The 12,591-nt window shown below is 42.2% G+C and overlaps 2 protein-coding genes across 2 annotated transcripts; one reads left to right on the top strand and one right to left on the bottom strand.

The window, feature by feature from the left end:
• Nucleotides 1-819: 819 nt before the first annotated feature.
• On the bottom strand, nt 820-4,067 carry spring1 (SREBF pathway regulator in golgi 1). Its single transcript, XM_061071296.1, has 5 exons — nt 3,576-4,067; nt 2,414-2,570; nt 2,179-2,330; nt 1,860-1,973; nt 820-1,376 (listed from the first exon to the last, which is right to left on the bottom strand). The coding sequence occupies exons 1-5, from the start codon at nt 3,672-3,674 to the stop codon at nt 1,293-1,295; spliced, it is 606 nt and encodes a 201-aa protein (XP_060927279.1). The 5' UTR covers nt 3,675-4,067; the 3' UTR covers nt 820-1,292.
• A 77-nt stretch (nt 4,068-4,144) lies between these two features.
• On the top strand, nt 4,145-12,276 carry rnft2 (ring finger protein, transmembrane 2). The gene is made up of 10 exons (XM_061072275.1): nt 4,145-4,215; nt 4,322-4,399; nt 5,110-5,624; nt 5,736-5,812; nt 6,321-6,421; nt 6,744-6,897; nt 9,482-9,631; nt 10,660-10,725; nt 10,848-10,949; nt 11,418-12,276. Exons 2-10 carry the CDS (start codon nt 4,353-4,355, stop codon nt 11,550-11,552), a joined length of 1,347 nt encoding a protein of 448 aa, XP_060928258.1. The 5' UTR covers nt 4,145-4,215; nt 4,322-4,352; the 3' UTR covers nt 11,553-12,276.
• Nucleotides 12,277-12,591: the final 315 nt, after the last annotated feature.

The raw sequence follows: 12,591 nt of genomic DNA, 5'->3' as shown, positions 1-12,591 counted from the left end.
CCAGTCGCCGAGTAGCTCAGTGAAACCCGAGGACAGATGGACAGTGCAGAGAAAAGGCCGATACGTCTGTCAGAGGCTCGTCAGAACAACGCAGGAGAACAGCAGCTCCAGGACAGAGATTAATGTGAGACTGGTCCTCCTCAGATGAAGTGATCGATTAATGTTCTGTTAGAAGTTCACAGGTTTTATTCTGTACGAGCCTCAAATGAATCTTTATTGCTGAAACAAAAAGTTCTTGAAATATTAAACCCTTTGGAAAACATGATTTTTGTATGTTCCTTAAATTTCTTACAGACGATGGTGACTGATTGAAATTGTTCCAGTTATCTATTTGTACTTTTACTATTGCACTTGAATTTTCTCACATTTAATATAAATATAACTTAAGTTTGCTCATTTTGGCAGAGAAACAGAAATTATTGGTGATTTCTTTATCAGACATTTTCTAAATTTAAACCATAAACTTCTTGAACAAACCTTGAAAAACTAGATTTTCTTGTGGCCTTTGCTAAACCATAGGCTGTGTATAAAGATGGCTGACATGACAGCTCCCCCACAGTGAAGCCAGTGTCCTGATCACCCCCTGCTGGCTGGCTGCATTATATAGTAGTATAGTTAGTAGATGGGACATGGACCAAACTAAAAGGTCAAAGTACTCATTTCTGTATAGCACGAGGAAGTAGATATGCATCATCCATATCTATATAGTCCATGTGCTAAACTACAAACGACCCCAGTGTCAAACTGCCATTCACATAAAGGCAACATTTTAAAAAAAGATGAATTTACGTAATAAAAAGCACAACTATTAACCTTAAGTGATTTTATTTCACAGTCACTTTTATTAAATAGCTGTTCCATATGCATGCACTATACACAGACCTAACTACACATTCTCTGCTGTTTGAAATATTCAACGAAACATTGAAACAGCTGTTAAATGTTCCCAGTTTAAAAAATGAAGACTACTGGATGACGTGAACTGGTTTGAAGCTAATCCTGATGGATGAGCTGCCGGCTATTACAACCTGATGATCATCACGGATGAATGTATGAAGCATTCTATGCACTTATGAAGTGTAAATAATCAAATCACATATAGAATTTGTCCATTATCTGTCGAAGCTGGTCTTGGATGTCTTTCCTTCCTTTGCCACTATGATGCAAAATTATCCAAGACAGCAGCAGTTCATGTGTAGAGAGTCTCTGCTCCAAACAGCCTCAGGCGTCCCACCAGGAGGCTTCATGGGCCCAGTGCTGCTCCTGGAAGTCCTTCACTCTGAAGGAGATGCTCATACTGGGAGAAGCTCTGGAGGACTCTCTCCGTAGCAGTACTTTGCTTGAGGGTTTCTGTAGGTGTTCTCATGTTGAACACTCTGCACGAGAGAAACAAACATTAAAACTACTTCACACATTTAAGTTTGTGTTTGTTAAAGTGCAGATGGACATTTTTTAAATTATAAAACAGCATACATTTGAATATTGATAGGTGGTTGATTTTTGAAAAGCAAACCGAGAAGAATTAATATAAAACATTCAATCAACTCCTGAAACAATCACACACTGATTTTGGAATAATTTGGAATATTCTGATTTTATAAGCATTAAATATTGAATACTGGGAAGAACAATAAAAGCCTCAGAAGAATAAAGGTGAACAGATATTTTAATCCTCAGAGAATTTAATCAAAAAACTGAAATTATAATACTCAACTGCAGGAGTCATACTTTTGAATTAAATACATTCATTTCTTTCTTTATAGCTACTCTTCTATATTACTATGGCAGCTTGTGAAAAGCACATGAAACATCTTCATCGCTGAAAAGGACTTTTTAAATCTTTCTGTCTCATCACATACTTGTGAAGACGTTCTACACTTGGCCAGGCAGAGCTCAAAATGATCCTCCACAGCAGAGAAGAGATTCTGGAAACCTTCAGCTGCTCGATTCAGGAAGTGCTCGAGCAGCGGTTGCTGTAGGAGATAAGAGACGGAGCATGTGTAAAATGTCAGTTTGCTCAATTTGTTTTGTCTTTTTTCACAACAAGATTCAACTTCTTGAATTTACAGATCATCGTTTTAACTTGTATAAACCCTGAGGTCTTGCAAAATTGATCTGTGTCTGATTGCAGTAATAAAACCACGCCCCTGAACTTCCTGAATGTGAGAGATCAGATACCTTATCAGGCTGCAGACAACACGACACGCAGTACTCGTAGATACTACAGCAGCCATTGGCCAGGCAGCTTTTACAAATGTACTGCCTGGAGCTGGGGGCGTTGCCGTTGCAGCAGCCGTTAACCAGCAAGTCTTTTCTCTCGCAGACGTAACCTGCAAAACATTAATACACAAATAAGCATGTGCGTTGACCAGAGGGAAGAAAACTTAAGATGGTAGAGAGATGGATTACTCACCGAGTTCGTCTGTGAGCAGCGTCTTGCCCTGGATGGAGTTCCTGCACTGAGTAATCTGTCGGCTGCTGTTCCCCAGGTTGAATCGGACCTTCCAGGGGATTCGATGGTCTGAGTCTCGGACCTCGAGGAGAGTGCGGTCCCGTATGGTTCGTTCCTCCTGCACAGATTCACACAGGGAGGTCGTGAGAGGTCGTGAAAACATAATTTAAAGAGCCGACATAAAACAATGTGGAACAAAGACAAAAGGTTCTGAAGGAGCAGAATATAAGGATGGCCACTGCTTCTTAAAGGTTCATTACCACCTCGGCATTTATCAAGAGTCCAATAACAAAGTAATACATAAGCACTTTGCATGGGCCAGACCTTGCAGTTAGTGATTTGATGCCACTTCAGATAAGTAATGATACATCAGCAACAACTCAAATACCAGAGACCAAACCTTTTAGAGGTCAGTATACAAAATGTGACAAATTTTAGGATATTTCTGCAATTTAACTTGTTTATACTTTCGCCTAAGACATTGCTGACTGTGTTTGTTTTTTGTTGGCAGGAAAACTCAATGAAACTAGGTTGAAGGATGTATCGGTCAGGGAGGAGATCAGGGGGCAGATCCAGGAATTCAAATCACCTTCTTTAACAATGAAAAAGAAAATCAGGCGTATTTTAGGGGACTGATATTTACAGGGGTGTGAAATTGTGCATATCCAGATAAAAATGGATCTTATGAGATTTAATATTGTGCCATAAGGGGGACTGTTGCACTCTACTGGATACCACTGTAGTTTAAATGGGGATATCATACTGGTTAGAGCAAGAAGAGAGCTATAGAACAATTTCCCTGTGACCTATATGAAGGAGATATAACCAATCAATGTCACAGAATCGCCCGAAATAGAGACATATTAAATTCCAGTTACTCAGGAGTGGGGGACATTGGTTTATGTGGTGATGAAGATCTGATTCAATATACAATATACAAATACACGCATCCTCCTGTCATTGATCATTCACTGTGACATTCTTTTTTTGTGTAATATCTTAGAATATTGAGAAAGTTGTGCAGCTCCAGGATCCCTTGCACATGCCATGTACCGAGCACCACCTCCACCTCCATCACCAGCCGGTGCAGGAGGTGCATTGGGTGGGTGGGGGGCTTCTCTACCTGTTTGAGTGTGCTGGTGAGGAAGTAGATGAGAGACAGTCCGAACACGACCCCCAGCACCCAGCGCTTCCTCAGTAGCCGCCGCAGCACCATCATCATAGCATGGCTTGGTGGTGGAGCTGGTGACGGAGCCGAACCCCCCCAACCCTCCAGGGAGGCTAGTTAGCTTCAATCTGACAGCCGACAGGAGGTGGTGTAACCGAGCAGCATCCACACAGACGTGCTAGCTAACCCATGGTGGTAAACACGTCTCAGCAGCTAAGCTAACATGACAGAAGCCTGCTTTGTTAGGAACTGCTAGCTAGTTAGCTGCCGTTAGCATTAGCTTCCCTTTCCTCCTAAACGCTGCTATTTTTTAAAACAAGACAAATAAAGTGCAACGAAGTCCAGTGACGTGTTTTCGTGTCGTTTAAAGATACAAAACTAAAAGTCAGCTTTCCATCGGGCAGAGACTGTGACGTCCAGGCAGCGAGAAGCCAGCAAAACACACTTCCAACCCGGAAGTGGTTCGGCGGGATCGGGGCCGCTGATTGGTCGGCTACGCGCACCGCGGTGACGTCAGACAGGAAGTGTCCGGCGCAGACAAGGCAGCTTGTTTTTAACGATGAGGAGAGAGAAGGAGCTGAAGAAACCGATTCAGGTAAAACATTAAAACACGTCTTTACAGATTCATGCAAGTAACACACACACACCCGCAGACACACACACTTGTGGATAACAGGTGTGTGTGTGTTGTGTGTCTGCAGGGCTGCTCCATGCGGGGATGAGCACTGGGCCATGCAGAGGAGACACAGCAGCAACACGGATGGCATGCCCTCTGAAAGGTGGGTCAGCTAGTTCTCCTCACTGGGTCTTATACTGGTGTGTTAGGGTTAGGGTCTCGTGTGAAGCTTCTGTCCTCCTACATACACAGTGAGGCTTTTCACATTGGCTTCACCAGGGATGAGATAATATAGGATAGGATAAGATAATATAATATAATATAGGAGAGGATAATATGGGATAGGATAAGATAAATTAGGATTATATAGGATAGGATAAAATCAGTTAGGATTTGAGACTAAAGGATAGAATAAGATACGATAATATAGGATAGGATAGGAGGATAAGGTAAGATAAGATATGAAAAGATAATATAGGACAGGATAAGATAAGTTAGGATCGGATACTAAAGGATAGGATCACATATGATAAGATAAGATAAGACAAGATAGGATACGATAAGACCTGTATTAATCATCCATTGAGGTAATTCTCAATCCACAGAGAAATCACAAGGGAAAAATGTTGTATGAAATAACAAGAGAAATACTACATTCAATGAAAATGGGAATACTACAAGGCTGCAATAAAAAAGATAAAGGATAATGGTTGCGTTATTGAGTTCCCTTTACTAAAGAAGTGTTTTCCTAGTTTGGAGCTAAAGAACCAGATCTCAACTCTATCAAATGCCATTCTGGCAGAATGGGAGAAAATCTCGAAATCTTCCAGACTACAGATTTTTTTGGCATCCATCTTTACTCTCCTCATTCAGGAGCCGAAGCCAAACTCTAGGATCCGAGAGCAGCCTCGATGAGGGAGGTGTCTTCGACTGCCTGAAGCCCGACTCAGCCGTCTCCCCCCAGCAGATCTTCTCCGGCCTTGTAGGTGTCCCCTCCGGTTCTGTCTCCTCCGCCCAGTTCCAGGCAGCCGGCTTAGTCCTGGGCTCCCCCCCTGAAGTGTTTATCCAGATGACCGCATCATCCAGAGAAGAAGGGGGCCCCCACCGCTCTGAGGGTGGATCCTTTCTCTCTCGCCCGCCGCAGCACCACCATCACCACCACCATCACCACTTCCACCAGGCGCTGCAGCACAGGACGTCCTCTCTGCTCCAGCAGGCCGCCACGTCGGCCGGCTCGGAGAGGCATGGCTCCAGGGAGGAGGGCCAGGAGGACCCGTCCACACCGGCTCCGGCCCTGTCCGAGCTGAAGTCGGTGGTCACCTGGCTGCAGAGGGGTTTCCCCTTCATCCTGATTCTGCTGGCTAAAGTCTGCTTTCAGCATAAGCTCGGTAAACCAGCCTGTAGAGCAGAGAACTAGTGCTACTACCAGTGTCTAGTTGTGCACCACTCACAACTCACTAGGTCTGGTTTAGTGATGATGTTGCTTCTCTCCTCTGCAGGTATCGCTGTGTGCGTGGGGATGGCCAGCACATTCGCTTATGCAAACTCCACATTCAGGCACCAAGTGGCATTACGGGTAAAAAGAAATATAATATTGTAACTGCTATAACTGATATTTTTTCAATTTTGACAAGACTTGTGCTGATAATGACCCTGACCACAAGTCCATAGTCTAGCGATGAGAACTACCTACAATGCCAAAGTTTAATTTGACTAGAACAATGACAGTGTCCCCTGCACTAACGTGGAGGAGGCTGGATCTAGGACATATACTGCAACAGAGGGAGCAATCACAAAATTCCCATTTTAGAATCAAATGTTGATATTAAATATACTTGAGGCGAACCTAGTAATTGGCTGAAAAAAAAATGCATCTGAAAAATTGTGTTAAAACTTTGGTTTTGAGTTAACATGACCACAACAAAGTATTAGAGGATATTTTGTATAAAATGATCCCCAGTATATCTCATAAATATGTTAAGTTCCTTACCTTGTACCTATATTCATTAGCTGTGCTGCTCTCTAGTGTAATGCACCAGACAATTTGTAATCCATTACACAATGTGTTTGTTTTGTTTTACCAGGAGGAACGTTCTGTTATTGTTGCTCTTTGGATCTTAATGTTCCTTTCAGGGAATATTTTCTATATCTATTATACATTCAGCCACGAGGAGCTGCACAACAGGTACAGTGTATTTTTTTATTGTCACTTTGTTTTTCTTTCCCGGCCATCTTATGATTTGGATTGAATTAACTTACTTATGTTTTTCCATTCATTCTCTGTTGTGCAAGTCATTTTTTTTTTAACTTCCATTTCCTTTAGGGAGTCTTTCTCTTCTTGTTTGGTCTTGTCCTGTGAGTATTTTGTGTTAATTTCATCGTTTTTAGTTTTGAACTTCATTTTTAACATTTGTTTTGCGGCTGTTCATCGTTCAACCCACCATGAGTGAAAACACCAGATTCTCCAATAACAGATCAGCTAGATGTTGTTTTATTTTCTCTTCCAGCCTTATGTTTTCCAAGCCCAACCTCAGCAGCTTTGACTTCTTCAACCTGATTTGGGCTGTGGGCATCACTGACTTTGTCCTGAAGTATTTCACCATCGGCCTGAAATGCTTCGTCCTCTTTTTGCCCAAGATTCTTCTGGCGTTCAAATCCAGGGTAAGACATCCTCATTTATCCCTCTGACCCTGAGCACATCCACAGAAAATCTGTTCTTATAAACTAAGATAAAAATCGGTGAATTGCCCCTTTAAAATGCAATCTTGATAGATTGCATTGACTGTCATAGATGATGTTTTTAAGGCTAAACATTAACTCGGTCGCAGTAAAGTTCACAGTCAAAGTTGTGAAACTTTGTTCATATTTTACGAAATAGGAAATTTAATCAGCCATGATGAAATGCTCCGCCGAGTGAAGAAAGTGCTGAAGGGTCACAGTGTGAAACTGCTTTGTATTCATAAGGTTTTAAATGGGCCTCCTTAGGTGAGCTTGTGCATGTCTGTGTGCATTGTTCTGGCCCGAGGCAACAGATTGTGTCTGGAAACACACACACACACACACACACACACACACACACACACACACACACACACACACACACACACACACACACACACACACACACACACACACACACACACACACACACACACACACACACACACACACACACACACACACACACACACACACACACACACACACACACACACACACACACACACACACACACACACACACACACACACACACACACACACACACACACACACACACACACACACACACACACACACACACACACACACACACACACACACACACACACACACACACACACACACACACACACACACACACACACACACACACACACACACACACACACACACACACACACACACACACACACACACACACACACACACACACACACACACACACACACACACACACACACACACACACACACACACACACACACACACACTTACACACACAGATGCATCTAGAGTTCCGTACAGGTACAGCCCTGGTGTGTGTGTGTGTGTGTTTTTTTTGTGTTTGTGTGTGTCTTTGGCGAGTGATGGGTTGCAAAGTATTAGGATTAAATTTTCCACTGATAAACAGACCTACAGGCCGTCAGAACCACGGCAGCCAGCAACTGAGCTCATTCGCCCTCAAGAGGGTTGCAGCGGTGAGGTCATCCCTCCCCGGAGCTCGACCATTACCTGTACCCTCCACACACGCACATGCACACACACAAAGATATGCTATACACACATAGATGATTTGATAGCTTCCATAGATACATGTTGAGTTTTAGGAAGTCTCAGATTTCATTTCATAGAGTCTCTTCTGAACTCCATGAAGTCACAATCAGTCATAATAAACCTGTCTTCTTTATTAGTGCATCCAACCAGTGAACCACTAATGATCCTACTTCTGCTCTGAGTCTTCACAACACAGACAAACACACACAGACGTTCAATGACCTCTTAGGCTCGTATTTGCTGCTTGTGTTTTAATTTGATTAATGGCGTCTGTAAGAATATTCATTGTTGAATTTAAATTTTCATGGCTGGAAGTTCTTTCTTTTTATTTGCGGTTATTTTTTTACTTTGTATATTGTATTGGCCTCAATCATAGACTGTTTACAAAAATGGTTGTAGACACCTGAACAGAAAAGGAAAAGATGGATTAACAAGTGATTTCTGTGTTGATCAGGATATGGAAATTGTAGCCAACGTTTTTAAAACTCAATTACGTCCCCAAAGTAAAGATGAAAATGTAAAGTTGTGTTATTGTGCTGTGGTGGAGGAGATTAGGCAATCAGACAAAGTAATGAAACCAAATAAGTAGGAAACCACTCAAGCACGGCCTGAAGTGCAGCTTACTCAGACTCCCTGGCTCGTGTCCAGGCTTCAGATTTGACTGTTTGTGCGTGGGCGTGATGGGCACTGTGGGACACGAGGCCGAGGGGACAAAAAGGAAGATGAATTAGCCACGAGCGGAGGTCTTCCTCGCCTACCAACCTGGCTGCTCGTGGCTCTTTACCCACAGTCATCCATCTTTGTCAGCTGCCATCCAGGAAGTCATTATGCAAGCTGGGATGCCACGAGACCAACGGGGAATCAGGTTCGCCTTCATTTCGGTCGCCCTCTGGTGTTTTTTTTCCGCGTCCCAAATCACTTTGCGGCAGAGCGGGTCTTAGCGAGAAGTTGATTTCTTCTGTGTGATTATGGATGGGAGGGGAGGTCCTCTGAAGGCAGCCGGTGAGGCCCCCGTAGGGCTGGGTTTAATGTGGGCGCTGGGTAGCAGGTGGAAAGAGCCGCTGCCAGTTTCCCTTGCAGAGTGGGGAAATTGCCTGTACCACTGTGAAACTGTGGAGCTCTGGACAGCCGCCATGTTTGGGCTGGAGGCGTGCTGTTTTAAGCTTTTAATACTGCACTGCTCTTGACTAGATAGAAGAGTACCCCGAAGCTGTTCAGCTCTTTCTGCTTCTCGGACTCTTAGTGAGTGGATCAGAGAAAGAACACGTTTTTTATATATTTTCATTTATTTGAAACTCGGGTCCAGTTCTTCTCTGTTTTGTAGCTTCTCCTTCAAAAACACAGCCTTTCCAAATATTAAGTTGGCACATTCACATAACTGCCATCTGCACATGGACACACAGTTTGATTAACGCTTCTAAAGAGGCCTCAGCAGCTATTCTAGTTTCTAATTGTGTGTGTTTATCCAGGGTAAGTTCTACCTGCTGATCGAGGACCTGAGCCAGCTGTTCAGGGCGCTGGTTCCCATCCAGCTGTGGTACAAGTACATCATGGGAGAAGACCCGTCTAACAGCTACTTCCTGGGAGCCACGCTCATCATCATCTACAGCCTCTGCAAGGTAATCACAGAACAATACAGGAACAGTTATCTCACCTAACATGACAAGAATAGCAGATGTCAGAGTAAGACTCTCTCTGACAACTGTTGGAGGAAAGGTTCCTGTTGAGAGAATAGAAAAGGAGAAGAACCAGAATGAAGAGTGGAGCTCCATGAAAGTAAGGAGTTCAGAAGAATCATTAGGAATCGTCCTCTGGTGACAAAAATCTATGAATATTTTCATTTAGTTGTTGTCTCGCTGTGGAACATATGAACTGAGTTTCCCAAGACAAGAGATACAATGATAGCTACGGAGTTAACTATTAGTTCTAACAATACAGTACTGCAAGTCTTTCCATTTCATTCAGGCACATTTTCTGAGATTTGTGGTAAAGAGGTGGTTGACGAGCTCTGTCAAAAACAACTTGGGGCTGGATTTTGCACACAGGAAGTTGTGGTGTGTCAAAAGTGACGCACAAAAACTAGTATGGTCACCGCACCTCGGCTGTGGGACCTGTGGGAGGTTGAAGAAGACGAGAAACCCACAGTGAGGTCACAGCGAAGTCAGTCACTCATCAAAGAGGAACCTGAAAGTTCGTTGAGGTCCATGACTCCGTTCTGAAACAGTCACATCATTGTGTGGGAAGCAGAAATAGTGAAACTGTTTCAGTGGAACTTGGATGAATGAATCTCTGAATGATACAACAGTGAATTATTTATTGTTACGCACGGACGATGACGTATGTTTTAAAAACGTGTGATGACAACTGGTTCTGTATTTTTTTAATACACCAGTGATTCAGCAGATGTAGTGGTTGATGATCAGCTGAATGGGGGGGTGTCTGTGTTTGTGTGCGTGCTAAGGTCCCGCCCTTTGGTGTCTTCCGAGATCACGCCATATTATTGTTAGACCTCCATGAGGTGGATATTTGTGGTTTTCAGGAGTCCTAGCAACTGTTGAATGGATCTATGCGACATTACAGTTGTTCATGTTCCCTTTTTGGATTAAGTTTAACCTTTTGATCCAACTTTGTCTCCTTTGTTTTGCAGTCCTTCGACATCTGTGGACGCGTATCAGCCATATGTAAAGCCGTGGCTGTGCTTTGCAGCTCCCAGGTCAGATTCAGACTCTTTTCATTTATTCCACATTTGAGGACACAGGAACAAAGATGTGCACAATTTGCATTGAAGGTTTTAATAAATGTTTGATTCTTAAACTTGTTGTTTTTTTCATCCAGAGTTATGGAATGAGGGCCGGCAATCAGCAGTGCAGCGAGGCGGGGGATGTCTGCGCCATTTGTCAGACTGATTTCAGAGATCCCATCGCCCTTCTCTGTCAGGTAAAGAGTTGGTCAAACTGATTAGAGCAAGGTGAAGAATTAGAAATAAGATTAAAACTGAAAGATAGAAATTTAAAAAGAACGTAGGCTGTAAAATAGTGTCTCTTGTTGTTGAATGTTTTTACTCTAACCTCTGACACTGACCTCTGAAGTACATATACAATGATTTCTAAGGTTTAGTTATCAAACTTTTATGGTAGAGAAATGTGTGAATTGATATTTCACAGTTTAAACATCAACAACTTTATAAATAAAATACAACCAAATATATAAAACTTAAAAAAATTTCTTTGTTTATTCTGTAATAATTTTCGACAAACATAAACGCTGATACAGATACGTTTTTTGAGCATCCAAACAATATCTCAGCCGGGCTCTAGTATCAGCTACTTAGTCAGTAACAGTCTATATTTTGTGCCAAATTTATTACTACTGATTTTAATAGAAAGACATTTTGTTGTTGTGCAGCACGTGTTCTGTGAGGAGTGCCTGTGCCTGTGGTTCGACCGGGAGAGAACCTGTCCGCTGTGCCGCTCCACCGTTATCGAGACCATGCGCTGCTGGAAGGACGGCACCACCTCAGCTCACTTCCAGATATACTGAGCCGTGACCACGTGATGGATGGGCTCCCGCAAAGACGCAACCGTGCCGTGACACAACAAAGAAGATGGTGTGTCGTGTTTCTCTGTTTTGGTAATTCTTAAAACCAGGTTTTAGCACAATTGCAGTAACACACACTGAAGGTGATGATTTTGATTTTGGAGCTGAAGTAACATGAAGCTGCTGGTAGGAGCCACGTGCGTTAACAGAGCTGTGCTGTTGTGGCATTAGTCCCATTTATCTGTACATGTTGATTTATTCTCTGTTGTACATTTATTTTACATTTTAAACATGATAAAAGAGTTGATTTGACTTAGTGTGGCGATAATGTAAATATTCACAGATTTGTTGTTATTCTTTTTGATTTTGTAGTGTATATATGGTTCCTGTATAACTTTTTTTTTAATATAGTTTTATTTGATATATAATTTAAATGTCAGCAATATTTATTTGAACAAAAGGGAAATGTCTCACAAGAGATTGCAAGTAGAAAACGACTCAAACATTTTTTCCATACGATTATTTAGATATTGAGTAATGAACATAAGATGGGGTGTGATTTTTTTTTAACAGTTCATTGTACTTCGTGCAGATAATGAACGATTTCACTTTCCGATAATGTTCACTTATTCATGTACAGTTGGAGTTCATCTGTGGATATTCTTAACATGTGTAATTTCCTTTAGAATAATGTGAACATGTTTTGAATTAAAGCACCTTAGCTCACTGTGTCAAGCCCACTTTTTTCCAATTATTACAACACGAGCAGAGAACTTATTTCAGAAAGATCTTTATTAACTTCAACTACTTAAAAATCCATATGAAATATTTAAAAAGTATAAATAACACACACTTTATAAAAGACATTACACATATCAGAGAAAGCTTATTTCCAGGAAATCACAAACAGCATCAACAGTAAAGCTTCCAATGCACAGGTCCTTTATCATAGAAAAGCCACTCAACACGGCCCCCAACAGAGCACGCTACAGAATAAGAACGTGTGTAAACATCATGTAAACACTGTAGAAAACACCCATAG

Source organism: Limanda limanda, chromosome 5 (assembly GCF_963576545.1).
Source record: "Limanda limanda chromosome 5, fLimLim1.1, whole genome shotgun sequence".
Lineage (NCBI taxonomy): Eukaryota > Metazoa > Chordata > Actinopteri > Pleuronectiformes > Pleuronectidae > Limanda > Limanda limanda.
The sequence above is the reverse complement of the archived record's forward strand: the minus strand, read 5'-3'. Positions and strand labels throughout refer to the sequence as shown.